The sequence below is a fragment of the Mobula hypostoma genome, chromosome 8 (assembly GCF_963921235.1).
Source record: "Mobula hypostoma chromosome 8, sMobHyp1.1, whole genome shotgun sequence".
Lineage (NCBI taxonomy): Eukaryota > Metazoa > Chordata > Chondrichthyes > Myliobatiformes > Myliobatidae > Mobula > Mobula hypostoma.
Genome location: NC_086104.1, coordinates 151,611,779 through 151,633,218, shown reverse-complemented (window position 1 = coordinate 151,633,218; position 21,440 = coordinate 151,611,779). Strand labels below are relative to the sequence as shown.

Below are 21,440 nucleotides of genomic sequence, written 5' to 3'. Positions count from 1 at the left end.
TGGTGATTACGGACCCCGGGTCTGGGAGCACCCATGGTGATTACGGACCCCCCGTCTGGGAGCACCCGTGGTGGAGACGGACCCCCGGTCTGGGAACACTCGTGATGGTGACAGGCCAGCTGGCGAGCAGGGAGCTGCAACAATGACAGTCGGAAGCCACACGGACCGCCCCACAAAATCCTTTTTTTTTCTCTTTCGGTTTCCGCTACGGAAGTACAGGGCGCTACCGCCGCGCTGAGTCCGTGGTCCCCAGGTGAGGCGCTGCGTTGGGACCGCATCCGGAGCGATGGGCGGCCGCTCCCGGCTCCACTGTGACTGTTCGGGGGCCGACGCCGCGTACTTCATCCTCAAGCTGACGCTCGGGGTCTCGGCCACTCTCTTCTCGGTGAGTGGCGAAATAAAAATCGGCCGTCAGAAACTCGGCTTTAAAGGTGGAAGGCTGACTCACTGAAGGTGCTTTGATTTGGGTGGGATCTTCCCGCGTCGCGAAAGGCCACAGTTTCTTCCCTACCCTCTGGAAGTTTTATTCCTATGTTTTTGACCTGGGAAGCCTCCGTTTTTGCTTCATTGGCCTTTATTTTTTTTTGCTGTGGATATTTTGCTCTTTTGTTCAATTCCCCTGTTAAGAGGGAAGTCCCTGAAGAGGGGTTTTATTAGATTGATTTTCACAGACACAGTTAAAAAGTGATTTTAGCACCCTCAGATATAAGTTTGTTTCGCAGTTAGTAATTTATAATAAAGTTATTTGTAATTTTTTATAAATGTAATTTATCAAACTCTTCAATATTATAAAATATTAAGATAAATGTCTATTTTAATTAAAAGTTCTCGACGTACTGCCAGCAATGTTTGAGAGGCTTTTAGATAGAGACATAGATATGCAGTGTATGGAAGGGTATGGTCATATATATAAGCAGAAAAGAGTTTTAGTATGGTGTTCAGCACAGACGTTATGGGCCGAATGTCCTTTTCTTATGCTCTACTGTTCTACTTTCAATATTATGTGCTTCAACTGGAGATAACCCAGTCCGGTCAAATCTAAGAGTAACACACAAAATACTGGAGCATAGTGGTTAGCTCAGTGCCTTACAGTACAGGTGGCCTGGTGTTCAATTCCTGCCGTTATCTGTAAGGAGTTTGTATGTTCTCCCCATGACCGCATGGGTTTTCTCCTGGAGCTCTGGTTACCTCCCACCGACCGGTCGTTGTAAATTGTCCTGTGATTAGGCTCGGACTAAATCGTGGAATTGATAGGTGCATGGCTCCAAGGGCCAGTTTTGAGCCGTATCTCAATAAATAAATAAAATCAAAAACAGTATCTGTGGAGAGACTGACATTTCATCAGTCTTGATTGAAAAATCTCCACCCAGAACCTCAACTCTTTGCCTGACCTGCTGATGTTCCTCCAGAATTGTGTGTGTATTACTCTGGATTTCCAGCAACCACAGTCTTTTGTGTTTCTGGCTGCGTCTCGAGTGATCTGATTCAGTGAGAGCCTCTGCCTCCTTTAACATTCTTGTTTCCTGAGAACAGAATAACATTTGGTTAAATTGACTGTTGTGTTTGTTTAAAGGTTTAAACATGCACTTACTGTAAGTTTAATTATATATACAGCATACAATCTGCTGGAGGAACTCGGCAGACTGAACAGTATCTGTGGATGGGAACGAATTTTTGACATCTTGAGTTGAAACCAGTATCTATTTTCACTGTCTCTTGTGTCCTTTAATTGTATGTGTGTCTTGTCTATTCTGGTCCAGTCAGTCGCAAGTCATCTCATTGTCCTATTCTCTCCCATTTCCTGAGCTCCCATAGCCTGGACTAGAATATAACAGCAACGATGTAATGTTGAGGCTTTATAAAACACTGGTGAGGCCTCACTTGGAGTGTTTTGAGCAGAGGGAAGGCTGGTACAGGGTTCTGAGTTGGATGATCAGCCATGATGGTGGTGGTGCAGGCTCGAAGGGCCAAATGGCCTACTCCTGCACCTATTTTCAATGTTTCTCTGTTTTGGGCCCCTTATCATAGAAAGTACATTCTGAAACTGGAGAGGGTTCAAAGGAGGTTCACGAAAATGATTCCAGGATTGAACGGCTTATCATATGAAGAGCATTTGATGGCTCTGGGCCTGTATTCACTAGAATTTAGAAGAATGAGGGGTGACCTAATTGTAATGTATCAAATGGTGAAAGACCTTGATAGAGTGGTTTATGATAGAGTATTTATGGTTCTATTACTATTTATTATTATGGAGCAACTGTAACGAAAACCAATTTCCCCCGGGATTAATAAAGTATGACTATGACTATGAGTGGATAAGGAGAGGATGTTTCCTATGGTAGGAGAGTCTAAGGCCAGAGGATACAGCCTCAGAATAGAGGGCATCCTTTTGGAACAGAGATGAGGAGGAATTTCTTTAGCCAGAGTGTGTTGAATCTGTGTAATTCATTGCCACAGGCAGCTATGGAGGCCAAGTCTTAATGTATATTTAAAGCAGAGGTTGATGAATTCTTGATTGGTCAGGGCATGAAAGGATATGGGGAGAAGGCAGGAGATTGGGGCTGAAAAGGAAAATGGATCAGCCACAATGAAATGGTGGAGCAGACTCGATGGGCCAAATGTCCTAACTTTTAGTCTTTCCTATTGACCCTGTATCCTCTTCCAAATCCATTATCAGAACACCCGCTAACCAATTGTTTGGAAATCCTGAAGGTTTGGCCCATGGCTCACCAGGTATTGTTTACCATGCTTCTTTTAGTTCAACTTGGTCATTGTACTACAGCATCACTATTAAAAGTGAATTAAAAGAAAATTGGGGTATTAATAGGAATAACATATTCTTTCAGTGACCATATGGTGTTGTGGTTTCCTCCGATACCTTAACAGAATGTTGCAACATTATGAGAAGCGTAGATAGAATAAGACCACAACACCGTAAGATGTAGGAGCAGAATTAGGTCATTTGGCCCATTGAGTCTGCTCCGCCTTTTCATCGTGGCTGATCCAATTTTCCTCTCAGCCCCAATCCCCTGCCTTCTATTATCCCTTCATGCCCTGATCAATCAAGAATCTGTCAACCTCTGCCTCAGATACATCTGATGACTTAGTCTCCCCAGCAACCTGTGGCAATGAATTCCACATATTCACCACTTTGTGGCTGAAGAAGTTCCTTATCGATATTCTAAACGGGCATTCTTCTATTCTGAGGTTATGTCCTCTGGTCCTAGTCTCCCCACCATAGGAGAAATTCTCTCCACTTCAGAATCAGATTTAATATGACAGGCGTATGTCGTGTAATTTGTTAACTTCCACTCTCTCTAGGCCTTTCAATATTCCATAAGTTTCAATGAGTTTCCCCCCTTATTCTTATGAATTCTTGTGAGTACTGACCCAGAAGTCATCAAACACTCCTTATATGATAAGTCTTTCAATCCCAGAATCATTTTCGTGAACATCCTTTAAATCCTCTTCAGTGTCAGCACATCCCTTCTTAGATAGGGGGCCCAAAACTGCTCACAATACTCCAAGTGAGGTCTCACTAGTGCTTTATAAAGCCTCAACATTACATCTATGCCATTATTGACAGCTGGTATCTTTTTCCCAAGACTTAAGATGTCGAATAGTACATACGTTTAAGATGAGAGGTATAAGTTCAAAGGAGTGGTAGGCATCTGGAATGCACTTCCAGGGGTGGTGATGAAGGCAGATATGATAGATTTTTAAAAGGCTCTTAAAAGAGCGTATGAGTATGCTGGAAATAGAGGTATGCGAATTTTGGGTAGCCATAAAGGATTAATTTAGTTAAAAATGCTACACCTGCCAGTTCATTTCCTCCCTCACTTCCATTCAGGGCCCCAAACAGCCCTTCCAGGTGAAGCAACGCTTCACCTGCAAATCTGTTGTGGTTGTCTATTGTGTCCGGTGCACCCGATGTAGCCTCCTCTGCTTGGGTGAGGCCGTACATAAATTGGGAGACTGCTTTGTTGAGCACCTCTGCTCCATCCGCCTGAAGCAGAATGCCCCGGTGGTCTTTGAATCTGAAGTTCATTCCACTGAGTCGAAAAAAGCAGCACATTGAATACGCACTCAATGGCCATGTCATTAGGTACACTGAGTGTATGTTCATCGTCTGCTGCTGTAGCTCATTCACTTCGAGGCTCATCGTGTTGTGCGTTCAGAGATGCTCTTCTGCACACCACAGTTGTACCACGTGGCTGGTTGAGTTACCCATGCCTTGTTGCCAGCTTGAACCACTCTAGCCATTCCCCTCTAGTCTCCCTCATTCACAAGGGGCCGCTCAATGGATGGTTTTCATTTCTCACACCATTCTCTGTAAAGTCTAGAGACTGTTGTGCATGTAAATCCCAGGAAATCAGCAGTTTCTGAGATACTCAAACTACTCACTCTAGAACCAACAACCGTTCCACAGCCAAAGTCACACTTCCTCCACATTCTGGTGTTTGATCTGAGCAACAAGTGAATCACTTCTTCTTCGTCTTGTTTTACGGCGGTTGGCACCCAGCTTAATGGTGCATTACTGCCACCTTCTGCTCCAGAATAAGTGATAGACTTACATTCTAAATCCCTTCACCCAATCTCACACACACACACACATACCCTAACCTACATTTTATCCTCCCATCTTCGGCTTTCCTAGTACCCTATTCCTGCTTATCCATCATATCTTATAAAAAAAACCCATATCCCTTAAAAACACTAAAAATACCCTGACCTGTGCTCTCTCACCCAAGTGAATCACTTCATTATGTCTGCATGCTTTTATGCAATGAGTTGTTGCTACATGATTGGCTGACTAGATATTTACATTAATAAGTAGGCATATGGGTGTAGCTAATAAAGTGGGTACTGCTTGTATAATCACATCGGTCTGTTGAACTTTCCCCTTGAAGTTCATTCTGTTGAATTTAAGAAAACAGCACATTGAAATGAGTACATAATACACCTAGTGCCATAGATTGGGGCTAGATTTCTAGACAATGCGCACTTTACTCAATCAAAGCCATTCAGAACTTTGAAAAAAATTCTGTTGTCAAGTTTTCAGTAGAAAACAGCAAGGTTGAGTGAGCTGAAATTTCCATAATCAGTCGACAATTGTGATTTTCAGATTCATTCTTTGAATCATTCATGGCTTGTCTCAAAGCTGTAGCTCAATAAATAATTAAATAAAATATACTAAAGTTGTAAACAGTACAATGGAGAGAAACATGGGAAATAAAATTTGGTGGTGGGATGCAGGGGGTGGGGAAGGAGGGGTGGTTTATGAGCGAGAGTGATTTGAAGTGTGCTTCACATTTCCACCTCACACCCCACTGATATGTAATAGGAGTTGGTGCCTAGAAGGATATGGGCTAAATGCATGAAATTGTGTGGAAAACAGGGCCAGCATGGACTGGTTGGGGTCAGGGGCCTGCATCCATGTAGCATCCACAAGAGATTCTGCAGATGCTGGAAATCCAAAGTAATGCACTCAAAATGCTGGAGGAACTCGGCAGGTTCAGAGAAGGTGGTGACCAAGGGTGACATCCTTCTGATGGTTCACAAGACTACTTCTTTCACTTCTTTTTCTTTCAAATGTGTTTTTGCAACTGTTGGGAGCCTGTGATCTACATTTTGGTGGTGTGTTTCTGGGCCGATGGAGCAATCTGGCCCTTTGCTGTCTCCAAGGGTGTTCCATGAGGTTAAGAAGCAGGGGGCAAACCCATGATCGACTCCATTTCTCGCTGATCTCACTGATTAATATGCTGAGGAAGTCTGAAATCCTTAAGTTGAGTTGTTCTCCGATCTCCTCGTATGGTGACGAAATGCTTGCAAGTAAATTGCCAAGCTCGGAGAACAACTCAGCCCAACCATCGACCACCTGAGCTACGCATTTTTCAAATTATTTCGAAGACTGAAATCATCGCAGCAAATGCGGAAGATGAGTGGGTGTTCAGTGCCATTTACCACTACCGCTCGTTGCTGGAGGAAGGTTCCTGCATTGAATGGTTTTTCTCTCCTTTGATGCTGTCGGAGGATGCTGCAGACTTCTGGGTCTTGGGCAGAGTTTAGTCAAGATGCGGTTTAGGAATTGGACTCTGTAGTTAATATGATGGTGTTTTTCTGGTTTCTGTTTGTTCTGTTTTTTTTGTTCCTTTTTTTGGGTGATTTAGAATTGGAGGCAGTCTGCAGATAACAAACACTGAGCTGAACTGAAAATGCTTGGACTCTTTCAATTTTGTATTTTATATTCTGTGTTTTTCACTATTGTATTTGCACAAATTATTTTTTGCACATGTTGGGGGGGGTTCATATTTTTCTTTGAAAGGGTTTCAAGGTTTTCTTTGTGGCTGTCTGTGAGAAAGGCGAATCTCAGGGTTGTTTGCTGCGTGCATACTTTGATAACAAATGTACTTTAAATCTTTGAGGTCAGACAGCATCTATGGAAATGAATAAAAGTCGATGTTTCAGTCTGAGAAGCTTCATCAGAATGGAGAATTTGGTTGACCATATTGCTCGATGACTCTATAAATCCTCAATGTAGTTAACACATTATTTGAAGAGCACGGGACAAACAAGTGTCAAGAAAATTTAGAAGGATGTTGCCAGAACTTGTGGATCTGAGTTACATGTATATGGAAAGGTTCCTGGAGCACTAGGGAGATTTGGTAGAGGTGTATAAAATTATGAAGGGCACAGATAGGGGTAAATGTAAACAGGCTTTTTGTACTGAATTTGGGTGAGATGAGAGCTAGAGATCATGGGTTGAGGGTGAAATGTTTAAGGGTAACCTGAGGGGAAACTTCTTCACTCAGAGGGAGATGAGAGTTTGGAAGGAGCCGCCAGAGGAAATGGTGGATGTGGTTTGATTTCAACATTTAATAGTAATTTGGATAGGTGCAAGGATGGGAGGGGCATGAAGGGCTATAGTCCAGGTGCTAGTCGATGGGACTAGGCAGATTAATAGTTCAGCATTGACTAGATGGGCTGAAAGGCCTGTTTCTGTTCTGTAGTGTTCTATGATTCTATGGCTGTAAGTGAATCACAAGATTTGGTTAGGTTTATGGGAAAGAGGACGTTGAGCATAAAATTATCAACAAACACAAGAAAATCTGCCAATGCCAGAAATCCGAAACAACATGCATAAAATGCTGGAGGAACTCAGCAGGTCAGACAGCATGTATGTTGATTCTTTTCCATAGACACTGCGTGACCTGCTGAGTTCCCCCAGCATTTTGTGTGTGTTGCAAAGAATTATCAACATTGTTTTCTGTGTATTCGAGGCTCTGAAGTTTTTTGAAACCATGATCTTGTGAAGTGGCGGTGAGATTAGTGCTGACATTAGCAGTGGGCTGCATTGACTTCCTGAGCAGGCCTCTGAGAGATCATAAATCATGCTGAGAAGGCAGAGGGTGGTAGTAAATGGAATGTATTCTGTCTGGAGTCGGTGAGCAATGGTGTACCGCAGGCCTGGCCCACAGGGTGTTACACAGGTTGTGATTCATCCACACCTATATGCTTTGTAACCAATAAGCACAGTGTAATTTGCATGGAATTATGTCAATACTTCACCCCCGTCACCTCCCTCTGGACCCCAGCTGTTTGTAATTTTCCTAAATAACTTAGACGAGGAAGTGAAAGATGGGTCAACAAGTTTGCAGATGACATGAAGTTTGGTGGTATTGTGGCTAGTGTAGAAAATTGTGGAGTGTATTAGTGGAGAATCAAGCAATGTACAGCAGAGCTGCCTTTGTTTCTCTTCTTGTAACTTCACCAGCAGGAGACAAAATCAATACTCTTCAATTATGCAATGTTTAGTAATACAAAGCCCTTTGATAAATATCCACCTCAGTCCCTCTGGTCTACTGGATATCAAAATGCATGTTACAGATGTAGCTGAAGTTATAACCAGCCGGGGAACTCGCGGTCTTGTCTGCTGAAGTCGTAGAGTTATATAGCACAGAAACAGATCACAGTCTTGTCTGCTGAAGTCGTAGAGTTATATAGCAGAGAAACAGATTCTTTAGCCCAACTGGTCCATGCTGACCAAAAGTTGATCTACAGTAGTCCCATTGCCCTCTTTTAGGCCATCTCCATCTAGACCTTTCCTATCCATTGATCTCTCCAAATGGCTTTTAAAAGTTGATATTGTATCTGCCTTAACCACTTCCTCTGGTAGCTCATTCCATGTAAATATCACTCTCTATAAAATAAAGGTTACCCCTAAAGTTCTTATTAATCCCTTTTTTCTCTCACCATAAACATTTCCCCTCTCACCTCCAAGTATTCCTGCCGCTAAGGAGTTTGTATGTTCTCCCCATGACTGTGTGGGTTTCCTCTGGGTGTGCTGGTTTTCTCCCATTTAGGGTAATTGGTCATAGGAAATTGTCCTGTGATTGGGCTCAGATTATATCAGGAGGATTGCTGGGCAACATGGCTCGAAGGGCCGGAAGGGCCAATTTCATGCTGTATCTCAATAAATAAATAAATCCTAAATTCTAGTTTAGACCCTGGGAAAAAAGACTGTGACCATTCACCTTATCCGTGCCCCTCCTGATTCACTATCACTGAAATGATTCTTTTCTCCTCCTCTAATCCCTCTCTGAGTAATGGATTCATTAGTCATCCAGCACAAAAAAAGGTGCCGCACCATATCTATGCCAACAGTTTTGCTCATCTGTGCTAATCCTGTTTGTCCATGTTAGGTCTGTGCTCTTCTAGACCTGGCCTTTTTAAGTATCTGTCTAATTATGTCTTAGGTGTAGCATTTGTGTCTGATTCCACTGCATTCCAGATGTCAATCGTTCTCTGTATAAAGAACTTTGCCCCGTCAGATCCCATGTCAATCTATTTCCCCCTCCTCCACTCGGTCAAGGGAGAAGTCCTACTGCTAACCATGTTAAGGATTCGAATATTGAAGAAAGGCAGGTCCATGAACAAATATTTTAATTCGTTCCATATTTCGGCATCCATCCATTTATTTTCTATGCGATTCATGAAAAGAGAAAGTGAAGCCGGCGAAATGTTGTGCAGAGTTGCAGGAGGTGCTCTTCCCTCTAAGCTGTGTAGTTGTGCAGTGACACAGTGACTGAAAAACTCCCACACACATTGCCGTTGTTGCCACGCAGCTGAAATGTTCTTTTATGTAATGTTAATATCATTTTGAAATTATGCTAATATAATTTGAAATCTATGTTAATATAATTGTAAATTATCCAGTAATTATGTGTTAATGAATATAATCCTTAAGTTTTCTAAATAATAAACAGACCACAAACTTTAATTTTGAAACATTTTAGAGCTTTAATGTATTTATATTGTCAATGTTTCAAGTTACAACACCATTACAAATTGTAACAATAAACACAGAATGGAACTCAGTAGCTCATTGTTAATAAACTGCTGGCCAGCTGGACACTGGTGTGTATTACCAAAAAAAATTAAGTACCATGCCATTTTCAGGCTGTGTAAACAGTTCTGACTCCGAGGAATGTTTTGTCCGCTGTAAAAAAATTAGAGGGAATGTTGTAAAAATCCCATTATGATCCATCACCAAATAGAAACTCATTTGCTTGGCACTGAATATTAATGCATTGGAACAAATGAATAACTGTAAATTGTAAATGATGAAAGAGCATGTGGTTTGACAGTAAGGGAGTTCTCTCTGGGTTTTCTGGCCAATATTCTGGAACGTCGGGACACTCACGGACAACAAGACCAGTAGTAGACCTGAGAGGCGAACTGCTGTTGTAGGACATGTGCTTCAGAAGTACAGCATTGACAATGTAGTGCTCAGTGAGACATGCCTGGCCGAGACTGGTGAAATCCCAAAAGTAGGGGCTTTTTGGAGTGGCGAGGGAAAGGATGAGACTGGAGAAGCCAGAGTTGGCTTTGCCATCCAGACCACAATCGTCAGGAACCTGGAGTCCCTCCCAGAGGCAGCAATGATTGCCTCATGGTAATGAGGCTGCATAGCTAAGACTCATCTGACTCTGCTCAGTGCCTACACACCCACCATGACCTACACCTCTGAACAGAAGGAACTGTTGTACCAGGGACTTGGCCAACTACTACGCTGTGTCCCAAAAGACAACAAGATCCTGCTACTTGTCAACTTTAATACCCGAGTTGGCATCGACCATTAGTCTTGGCCGGAAGTCATTAGCAAGCATAGCCTTGGGAAGGAGAATTCAAATGGCCAGCTACTACTCACCTTCTGCACAGAAGATGGGCTGACAATCACCAACACCCTCTTTCAGCTCCCAGGCATCCACAAGGCAACCTGGACGCACCCACGCTTCAAGAAATGGCACCTGATTGATCACAAGGCAGCGGGACATCAGGGATGTGATCATCACCAGAGCACTGAAGGGTGCAGACTGCTGGACCGACCACATCCTGCAGAGAAGCAAGCTGTCATTTCAGTTCAGCAGGGTGCACAGGCACCAGCAGGCTGACACTAGGAGGAAGCTGAGTATTCAACAGTTCGCTGACCCCCAGCACCAAAGAGGAGCTGATCAGCAAACTGGAGGAACAACTTGAGCAACTGCCTGAGGAAGCTGACCCAGAAACAGCATGGGCTGCCTTCAGAGACGCCCTGTATAGTGCTGCTAGTGCCGTTCTCGGGCACCCCAAGAGGAGGCATCAGGATTGGTTTGATGAGAACAGCTCTGATATCGTCACCCTTCTCAAGCAGAAGCAGGAAGCCTTTGCAAGCTGGCTCAGTGACAAGCAGTCAACCTCCAAACATGACCGCTAGAAACACCTCCACAGTAACGGCCAGGCTGAGCTGCCTCAGCACTACTCTGACCAGAACAACACAAAGAAGGTTTTTGATGGTCCAAAGCCAGTGTACAGACCTTCCTCCAACAGTCTGCTCTTTGGATGGAGCGCTGCTCACTGACAAAGGCGACATTGTCCAACGCTGGGCAGACCATTTCAACCAGCTGCTGAACAAGATATCTGTGTTACCTATACAGCAACACAATCTTCAAACAGATCTGATAGGCTGGCAAAGTGCTTTGGCAAACCCTGATGTCTTGGAGCACAGAAAGTGGCTGTAGTGGGAGGATATAGCGGATGTGTGGTTGAGAGTGAGACACTGAGGGGAAAGAGAACGAGGGGAGGGAAGGTGTAGTGGGGATGGGGAGGGGGAAAAGAGGAGTGGAGTGTGTGGGGGGAACTGGGGATGTGAGGCGGGAGTTAGCAGTGCTGTACAGGGGGAAAGGAGTGGAGTGTCGGGAAAGTTAGTGGTGCAGTTGGTGAGAGTAGGGGTGCGGGGGGGGAGTCGGGGGAAGGGGAGCAGATTTGTGTGGAAGGCTGAGCAAAGTTGGGACGTAGAGGGAGGAAAGGAGAGTAGAGTGGGGTTGAGAGGGAAAACAAATCAGCCATGATTGATCAAGCTTGCAGGCTTGATGGGTTGAATGGCCTGAATTTGCTCCTGTATCTTTAGGGTTTGTAACCGCTATGCTACTGTGGCGTACGTTGGTGCTAGAAGCATGGCAACATTTGTGGGCGGCCCAGTGCGATCCTGAGCAGCCCACATAAAATGCTGGAGGAACTCATTGATACAAATTATACATTTCACTGTATGCTTCGATGCACACATGACAAAAAAAACGCAAACCTCTAATCGCTTTTTCTTCAAAATGGCGCTCATTTCTGATCACCTCAGAGTGATGGGGCCTCGGTTTGACAATGATTTCAATATTGCTCCTCTGTTTGTACAGCACTTCCTTTATGCCACAGTGTCAAATCAAACTCAAACAGTAGCAAAGGCACCCTGTGTAAAATTGGTCCTGTCCTCTCCCATAAATGGCATTTTCTGTCTCTGTACTGTAACATCTGGTGTAGTTTGGCAGGGTCATCTAGTCATATCCATGGAGGAATGCTACCAACTGACACATTTCAGGCTGCAGGAATACGTGCTGAGAGACGCTCTGAAGCCACTGTAAGGTCTAAGTGGAAAAGGAGCACAATGTAGGGTTCTCGCAGTATTAGAGAGGGAGGGGCCGGGTTGGGCGAAGAAGCCCCTCAGTTCTGTGGTAGTGTACCACCCCAGGGGGCAGCCGTACCATTGATGTGGAACGATGTAATAGAACAGTACTGAAAGCATTGACAGTGATTGGAATAATGAAAAGACATTGCATGGTTTATTCTTTATTTATTCTTGTAAGTAGGTTTTATCGTGAATAACGTTCATTGAGATTTTGCCAAAGATATTCAGTCGGGTTGAGGTCAGGACTCTGATTAGGTCACTCAAGGACATCAATTTTCTTCATCTGAAGCCGTTCCATGGTTGCTCAGGCAGTGAGCTTTGTGTCATTGTCCTGTTGAAAGATGAACTTGCTCCCCAGTTTAAGCTTTCTAGCAGGGGTGAGCAGGTTTTTATCCAGGATCTCTCTGTATTTAGCAGCATTCATTTTCCCATCAATCCTGACCAGATTTCCAGTGCCTGCTACTGAAAAGCATCTCCATAGCATGAACACGAGGAATTCTGCAGATGCTGGAAATTCAAGCAACACACATCAAAGTTGCTGGTGAACGCAGCAGGCCAGGCAGCATCTCTAGGAAGAGGTACAGTCGACGTTTCGGACTCAGTCCTGGCGAAGGGTCTCGGCCCGAAACGTCGACTGTACCTCTTCCTAGAGATGCCGCCCGGCCTGCTGCGTTCACCAGCAACCTTGCTGTGTGTTGCTTCCATAGCATGATGCTTCCTCCACCATACTTTACAGTAGGGATGGTGTTGAGGCCAAAAACTTCCTTTAGTTTCATTTGTCCACAAGCCCTTCTTCCACGTCTTTACTGTGATGCTTTGCAAAATCTTTATGGGCAAGATATGCATTTTGTCAGGGCTTCTTCCTATAAATACCTTTTTTGTGCAAGGCCATAGAGAATGTGGAACCATGAACTTTATCACTGTATGCTTTGCAACCACTGACTTGTAAATCTCACTCAAAGTGACTGTTGGCATCACAGTAGCCTCTCTTACAAGTGAGCTTCTTCTCTGGTGACTAAGTCTAAAGGGGCAGCCTGACCTAGGCAATGTGGCTGTGGTTTCATACTTGTTCCCACTTTTTCACGAAGGACTGCACCGAGCTCCGAAGTGTGTTCAGTGCTTTTGAGATGGTCCTGTACCCTTCCCCAGATTTGTGCTTCTCTATTATCATTTCCCTGACTTGTTGTGAATACTCTTTTGGTGTGGTTTGTTGAAAATCTATTGCACCTTACAGAGAGAGGGGGTACTCTTATGAATTCATTGAAAACAAGTGATCCTCCTATTTCCTAATTCAACAAGTTGGGTGTGTTACACAGTGTTGCACTTGAAGAAAGTTAGTCCAGTGATTACAAAGGAGATGAAGTTTATCAGGCTCATAATTTTGTTTATTAAATTTTAGTAGATTGTTGACAGGTTTCGGAATTTTACTTTCAATTCGACACGATGCATGATATTTTGTAGATTAGCTCAGAAAAATCCTGCTTCAATATATTTTAAATTTAGAAAATGAGACAGGAAAATGTGAAAATAGTTGTGGGGGCAGAATAATTTTTTCAAGTGTGTCGCAGGACTACCATTCAACATTTTGTGGGACCGTCACCGAGTGTACCCTGGCACTGCCAGCCATTCCACAGTGACACAGTTGCTCAATATAACAGCTACAATTACTTGGAGTTTATAGGTATTCTGAGGATTGCTTTATATTTCAAAATGTTGCTGTTACCAAGCGCAGCCATGAGTGATGTGCTGAGTATTTAATAATCTGGTAGGTGATTTGAAGACGTGAAAAAGCTGTATTGCTTCCATTGGACAGTAACTGTATCTCAAAGCTGTGGATTCCGACTCATCTGTTCCAGATTCATTGCATCTGAAAACATCAGTCCCGCTAACGTAAGAGGATTGAAAATTAAAATTCAGATATAAAAATATTCTAATAATAGATGGTTAAAATTAAAGTTTGCAAGCAGAGCAGTTGAGTTCAAAATATTGGAGGAATTTGAAAGCTAATAGCAGAGCTTCTGCTTTTCAGGGAGCAGATCTTCAGTGCAATGGAGACTGCAGATGCAAGGATCTCGAGCAACACGCAACGTGGATGAACCCAGCACCCACAAAATGCTGCAGGAGCTCAGCAGGCCAGGCAGCATCTTTGGAAAAGGGTAAACAGTCGACGCTTCGGGCCCAGCTGGTCTTGGCCCGAAAAGTTGACTGTTTACTCGTTTCCGTAGACGCTGCCTGGCCTGCTGAGCTCCTCCAGCATTTCGTGTCTGTTGCTTGCATTTCCAGCATCTGCAGATTATCATGTCTATGTGGATGAACCTGATTGAGTTCCACCAGCACATTGTATCTTTAGTAGAATGTTGATCGTCTGGCGTTAGTCACCACAGTGAACCACAAGTCATGATTTATGGCCAATAGTGGTGTAGTGGTGTCCACACTGGACTTCGAAGCGAGTGGTCCTGGGTTCGAATCCAGCCAGCTCCTTGCGTGCTTTCCATCTGCGCTGGGTTGAGAGTTGAGCTAGCACCTCGGCCTCAAGAAAAAACAGACAAAAATGGTAAAGAAATGGCAGGGTTGCCGCCTGATGCTTCACGGGATGTGGAAAGGAACAAGAACACAACAATCATGAATTATCATAAAGGTTTTCTTTCCGCGGGGAAGTGAAGAGCTTCACTTTGTGTTTTTTGTCAGCGAAATGAATGTGTAAATAAGGAGCAGTGTTTAGCCGAGCCTGTGGATACTGGATGGCTTGTAAGTGGCCATGAATGAATAATTGTCTCGTTTTCTCCAGAGCTGTAAGGGAACAGCGAGAGAATGGAAATATATTTACTCCATGAAAACAGAGAAATACTGCAGCTGCGGGATCTTACTGCATTTGTTCTGCCTGTCAGTAAATTAAAATGAGATTTCCCCATTACCTCTACAACTTCACTTTATTGTATAAATATCTATGTCAGCCATGCTGCAGATCACGGGGACCGAGATTAATGAAACTCCGACTCCCATAAGCATTCTTCCTATTTAACACTTCTTAACTTTTTTTTGAGGAGCGGAAATATTTCGCCAGTATCTTTTCAATTAAAAAAATATTCTTTCCTTGTGATCTAATGAGAGTACTTTGTAGAGAATCTGGCTGATTCTTATTTGCATTTGGGGTTTATTTTTATTAGGCAAGCCTTTGTTTCCTCTCATGTATGCCTTATTACTTTGGATATACACTCAGTCGCTGAGTTGGCCACTGAGTGTATGTTTGCGGCCTTCTGCTGCTGTAGTCCAACCAAGGGTTGACATGTTGAGCGCTCAGAGATACTCTTTTGCACACTGCTGTTGTAACACATTGTTATTTGAATTACTGTCACATTCCTATCAGCTTGAATCAATCTGGCCGATCTCCTCTGAGATCTTGGTGTCCTTGTTCATCTGTCACTGAAAGTAAGCACGCAGGTACAGCAGGCCGTGAAGAAAGCTAATGGCATGCTGGCCTTCATAACAAGGGGAGTTGAGTATAGGAGCAAAGAAGTCCTTCTGCAGCTGTACAGGGCCCTGGTGAGACCACACCTGGAGTATTGTGTACAGTTTTGGTTTCCAAATTTGAGGAAAGACATTCTTGCTATTGAGGGAGTGCAGCGGAGGTTCACGAGGTTAATTCTCGGGATGGTGAGACTGTCATATGTTGAAAGATTGGAGCGACTGGGCTTGTATACACTGGAATTTAGAAGGATGAGAGGGGATCTGTTTGAAACATATAAGATTATTAAGGGATTGGACACGCTAGAGGCAGGAAACATGTTCCCGATGTTGGGGGAGTCCAGAACCAGAGGCCGCAATTTGAGAATAAGGGGTAGGCCATTTAGAACAGAGTTGAGGAAAAACTTTTTCACACAGAGAGTTATGGGTCTGTGGAATACTCTGCCTCAGAAGGCAGTGGAGGCCAATTCTCTGGATGCTTTCAAGAAAGAGTTAGATAGAGCTCTTAGTGATAGTGGAGTCAAGGGATATGGGGAGAAGGCAGGAAAAGGGTACTGATTGTGGATGATCAGCCATGATCACAGTGAATGGCAGTGCTGGCTCGAAGGGCCGAATGGCCTATTCCTGCATCTATTGTCTATTGTCTATTGTCTCTGGTCTCTGACCTCTCTGGTTAACAATGCATTTTCGCCCACTGAACTGCTGCTCACATTCTCCGTAAACTCTTAAAGACTGTTCTGTGTGACAATCTCAGGAGATGAGCAGTTTCTGAGATACTCAAACTACCCCACCTAGCACCAACAATCACACTACGGGCAAAGTCACTTAGATCACATTTCTTCCCCATTCTGATGTTTGGTCTGATCAACATCTGAACCACTTGACCATGTCTGCATGCTTTTATGTATTGAGTCGGTGCCACATGATTAGCTGATTAGATATTTGCATTAACGAGATGTACAGGGAGTTTGTGAAAATTCCGCATGACATCTAAAATTCGACAAACTTCTATAGATGTATAGTGGAGAGTGTATTGACCGGCTTGCTGTGGAATCACCAATGCTCTGGAATGAAACATCCCACAAAAAGTAGTGGATACAGCCCAGTTCTTCACGGGTAATGCCCTCTCCACCATTGAGCACATCTACATGAAATGCGATCGCAGGAAAGCAGCGTCCATCATCAGGAACCCCATCACCGGGGACATACAGGTGGGAGAGTGAAAATGTGGTTGAATGGTGCCACAGCAACAACTTCTCACTCAACATGAGCTAAGTTAAAGAGCTGACTATTGAGTACTGGAGGAAGACACCAGAGGTCCATGAGCCAGTCCTCATTAGAGGATCGGAGATGGAGCGTGTCATTAGCTTGAAATTCCTTGGCATTATCATTTTGGCGAATCCTTCCTGAGGTGAGCATGTCAGTGCCGTTACAAAGGAGGCCTGACAGCATCACCACTCTCTTTAGATTCAGCATGTCATTTAAAACTTTGGAAAACCTCTATAGATGCGTGGTGGGGAGTATCTTGACTGATTGCATCACGGCCGGAAACATTGACTACTCTTTTCCATGGATGCTGCCTGTTCTGCTGAGTTCCTCTAGCATTTTGTGTGTGTTGCTCAGATCTCCAGCAGCTGCAGATTTTCTCTCGTTTGTGACTGGATTACCACAACCTTTGGACTTGCTTTCAAGGACTCTACAATACATGGTCTTGGTATTGTTTATTTATTTGTTTGTTTGTTGTTATTATTTTCTGTTTTTGTCTTTGCACTGTTTGTCTTTTGCACATTGGTTGCTTGTCGGTCTTTGTGTGTATTTTCATTGATTCTATTGTATTTCTTCGTTTTACTGTGAATGCCTGCAAGGAATTGAATCTCAGGGTAGTATAGGGTGACATTTATGTACTTTGCGAAATTGAACTTTGGTGAGACTGGTAGAGGGAGTTATGGTGGTCCATAAGGCATTACAGTTCCAGCAACCTGCCTCATGGTTTAAATGACAAGGTTTCAAACCTGTGATGGTATATGTGTGGAGTTTGCATGGCATAGCTTGGCCATTTGGATTTCCCTGCATGCTCTGGGATTTCACCTATATTATACATACATGCTGTTGTTGTCTACAGTGAAAAATGTTGTTTTGCTTGCCATCCTTACAGATGATTTCACCACATCAGTGCCTTGAGGTGATGCTAGGGGAAAGCAATAACACAATGCAGAATATAGTGTTACAGTTTCAGAGAAAGAGCAGTGCAGGTAGACAGAAAGGAGCAAGGCCATCTCCCGTCTCCTTGGTCTCAGACTCACAGGCATCTGGACCTGCAGACCCAGCGGCTTTGAGTATTCGTCCTCAACCTTCAGACTCGCCAACTTTGGTCTTCGGCCTTCAGGCTTTCACCTCCAGTACGACCCCTGGACTTGCTGATCAATGGGATGTTGAACCCTGGGCCTTGATTTATGGATTCTCATGGAACTCTGATCCTGGGACTGACCAACCTGGAAGTTGGGGGGGGGGGGGTGTGGAGTGGGTGGTGTCACCGACTCTTTTGCCTCCTGCCCGCATGGACTTCTGATCCTGGGGATATGCGAACTGGGAGCTCACCAGCCCTCGTCCTTGGGGTCTCCTCGATCGTGAGGATTGCTGGTTTTCTTCTGCACTGCCTGCTTACCTGACCGCTCCGTTTTAGCAATTCTGATTCATTTTCATCTAAATTGTGAATCTTTATGGGGTCTTTTGGCTGTTCTTTGAATGTTCACATTTTGAACACTTGGTTTGTGATTTTTCTGATATATATACTTAAAGGATTGACGGTGGATATGCAATGGCAAGCATTTAAAGGTTGCATGGATGAACTACAACAATTGTTCATCCCAGTTTGGCAAAAGAATAAATCAAGGAAGGTAGTGCACCCGTGGCTGACAGGAGAAATTAGGGATAGTATCAATTCCAAAGAAGAAGCATACAAATTAGCCAGAGAAAGTGGCTCACCTGAGGACTGGGAGAAATTCAGAGTTCAGCAGAGGAGGACAAAGGGCTTAATTAGGAAGGGGAAAAAAGATTATGAGAGAAAACTGGCGGGGAACATAAAAACGGACTGTAAAAGCTTTTATAGATATGTAAAAAGGAAAAGACTGGTAAAGACAAATGTAGGTCCCCTGCAGACAGAAACAAGTGAATTGATTATGGGGAGCAAGGACATGACAGACCAATTGAATAATTACTTTGGTTCTGTCTTCACTAAGGAGGACATAGATAATCTTCCAGAAATAGTAGGGGACAGAGGGTCCAGTGAAGGAACTGAGCGAAATACATGTTAGTAGGGAAGTGGTGTTAGGTAAATTGAAGGGATTGAAGGCAGATAAATCCCCAGGGCCAGATGGTCTGCATCCTAGAGTGCTTAAGGAAGTAGCCCAAGAAATAGTGGATGCATTAGTGATAATTTTTCAAAACTTGTTAGATTCTGGACTAGTTCCTGAGGATTGGAGGGTGGCTAATGTAACTCCACTTTTTAAAAAAGGAAGGAGAGAGAAACCGGGGAATTATAGACCGGTTAGCCTAACGTCGGTGGTGGGGAAACTGCTGGAGTCAGTTATCAAGGATGTGATAACAACACATTTGGAAAGCGGTGAAATCATCGGACAAAGTCAGCATGGATTTGTGAAAGGAAAATCATGTCTGACGAATCTCATAGAATTTTTTGAGGATGTAACTAGTAGAGTGGATAGGGGAGAACCAGTGGATGTGGTATATTTGGATTTTCAAAAGGCTTTTGACAAGGTCCCACACAGGAGATTAGTGTGCAAACTTAAAGCACACGGTATTGGGGGTAAGGTATTGGTGTGGGTGGAGAATTGGTTAGCAGACAGGAAGCAAAGAGTGGGAATAAACGGGACCTTTTCAGAATGGCAGGCGGTGACTAGTGGGGTACCGCAAGGCTCAGTGCTGGGACCCCAGTTGTTTACAATATATATTAATGACTTGGATGAGGGTATTAAATGCAGCTTCTCCAAGTTTGCGGATGACACGAAGCTGGGTGGCAGTGTTAGCTGTGAGGAGGATGCTAAGAGGATGCAGAGTGACTTGGATAGGTTGGGTGAGTGGGCAAATTCATGGCAGATGCAATTTAATGTGGATAAATGTGAAGTTATCCACTTTGGTGGCAAAAATAGGAAAACAGATTATTATCTGAATGGTGGCCGATTAGGAAAAGGGGAGGTGCAACGAGACCTGGGTGTCATTATACACCAGTCATTGAAAGTGGGCATGCAGGTACAGCAGGCGGTGAAAAAGGCGAATGGTATGCTGGCATTTATAGTGAGAGGATTCGAGTACAGGAGCAGGGAGGTACTACTGCAGTTGTACAAGGCCTTGGTGAGACCACACCTGGAGTATTGTGTACAGTTTTGGTCCCCTAATCAGAGGAAAGACATCCTTGCTATAGAGGGAGTACAAAGAAGGTTCACCAGATTGATTCCTGGGATGGCAGGACTTTCATATGAAGAAAGACTGGATGAACTGGGCTTGTACTCGTTGGAATTTAGAAGATTGAGGGGGGATCTGATTGAAACGTATAAAATCCTAAAGGGATTGGACAGGCTAGATGCAGGAAGATTGTTCCCGATGTTGGGGAAGTCCAGAACGAGGGGCCACAGTTTGAGGATAGAGGGGAAGCCTTTTAGGACCGAGATTAGGAAAAACTTCTTCACACAGAGAGTGGTGAATCTGTGGAATTCTCTGCCACAGGAAACAGTTGAGGCCAGTTCATTGGCTATATTTAAGAGGGAGTTAGATATGGCCCTTGTGGCTACGGGGGTCAGGGGGTATGGAGGGAAGGCTGGGGCGGGGTTCTGAGTTGGATGATCAGCCATGATCATAATAAATGACGATGCAGGCTCGAAGAGCCAAATGGCCTACTCCTGCACATATTTTCTATGTTTCTATATCTATATCTATATATCTGTATCTATATAGATATACAATTTCTTATACTGATTGATAGCTTTATATGTATTGCCCTGCAGCTTAACAGCAAATTTCACAACATACAGTATATCAGTGATTTTAAACCTGATTCTGATTCTGAAAATTCCTTTTATTGGTCCTGGATCACGATCTATGTTAAAAAATAAAACGAGATTCTTTTCAAAAGAAGTTAATTGCAACCTCAGCAAATGCCGAATGGTTCTCGGTAATTTATCCTGATTAATATTTTGGCTTTGTGTGAGATCACTGTACACATTTTAAAATTGAAACGAACAAAGGAATAAAACACACAGAATGCTGGAGGAACGGACCGGGCAGTGGTGCTGGGGCACACAAGGCAACCAATGGGGGAAAAGGCTGTTGCATCGTTCAAACGGGACAATCGTCGACAACCAGCACGACTTTCGACCAACAAGCTCACATTAGACCGGTGGGGGTGGGGGGTGGTTCAGAACCGAAGGTTGAAGCCCAAAGGTCAATCAGAAATCCAAAAGTAATGGCCCAATGGCTGGAGACTGGAGACCTGCCTGGAGTTGGAGGACGGTCCATGTGTGTGTGTGGGTGGGACAGAGCGAAGTGTTGTGTATTTAATATTTCAGTAATATTGTAATTGTGTTGTTTGATCAAGCATTCTTGTTCATTTAAGTGATTCATCATTGCTTTATGTGATAGTGGCATCCGTTAGTCTTGCAAGACCGTGGATCTGTGCCTGGAAAGTCTTGCTTCAGTCTGTGTTAGAGCAGCGTCTGTTGTGGCTGTAGAGGCCCACACGGGAGTGACAGTCTCGGCTGCATCGACTGCACTTGAAGGCGCTGTCCTCCAGTGTTGGCTTGGTGCTGTTTTTCCAACGAGGGCGCTTTATATATACAGAGCGCGAATGGCATACATTATCACCCCGCCTCCCCCCCACATCACATGTGCATGCCTTGCAGAAAGTGAAAATGAAATTAAGACCTGTTCTCCTGGGATGCTGCCTTTTTCTTGTAATTAGTTTTCTGTT

At 43.9% G+C, this 21,440-nt stretch overlaps 1 protein-coding gene across 4 annotated transcripts in view; it reads left to right on the top strand.

The window, feature by feature from the left end:
- Positions 1-213: 213 nt before the first annotated feature.
- Positions 214-21,440, top strand: part of LOC134351054 (tetraspanin-15-like) — a 269,479-nt gene continuing 248,252 nt past the window's right edge. For all 4 annotated transcript variants that reach the window (XM_063057074.1, XM_063057072.1, XM_063057071.1 and 1 more), the window contains exon 1: positions 214-385. In XM_063057074.1, the coding sequence (XP_062913144.1) occupies positions 287-385 (99 nt within the window). In that variant the 5' untranslated portion in view covers positions 214-286. The remainder of the gene's footprint in view (positions 386-21,440) is intronic.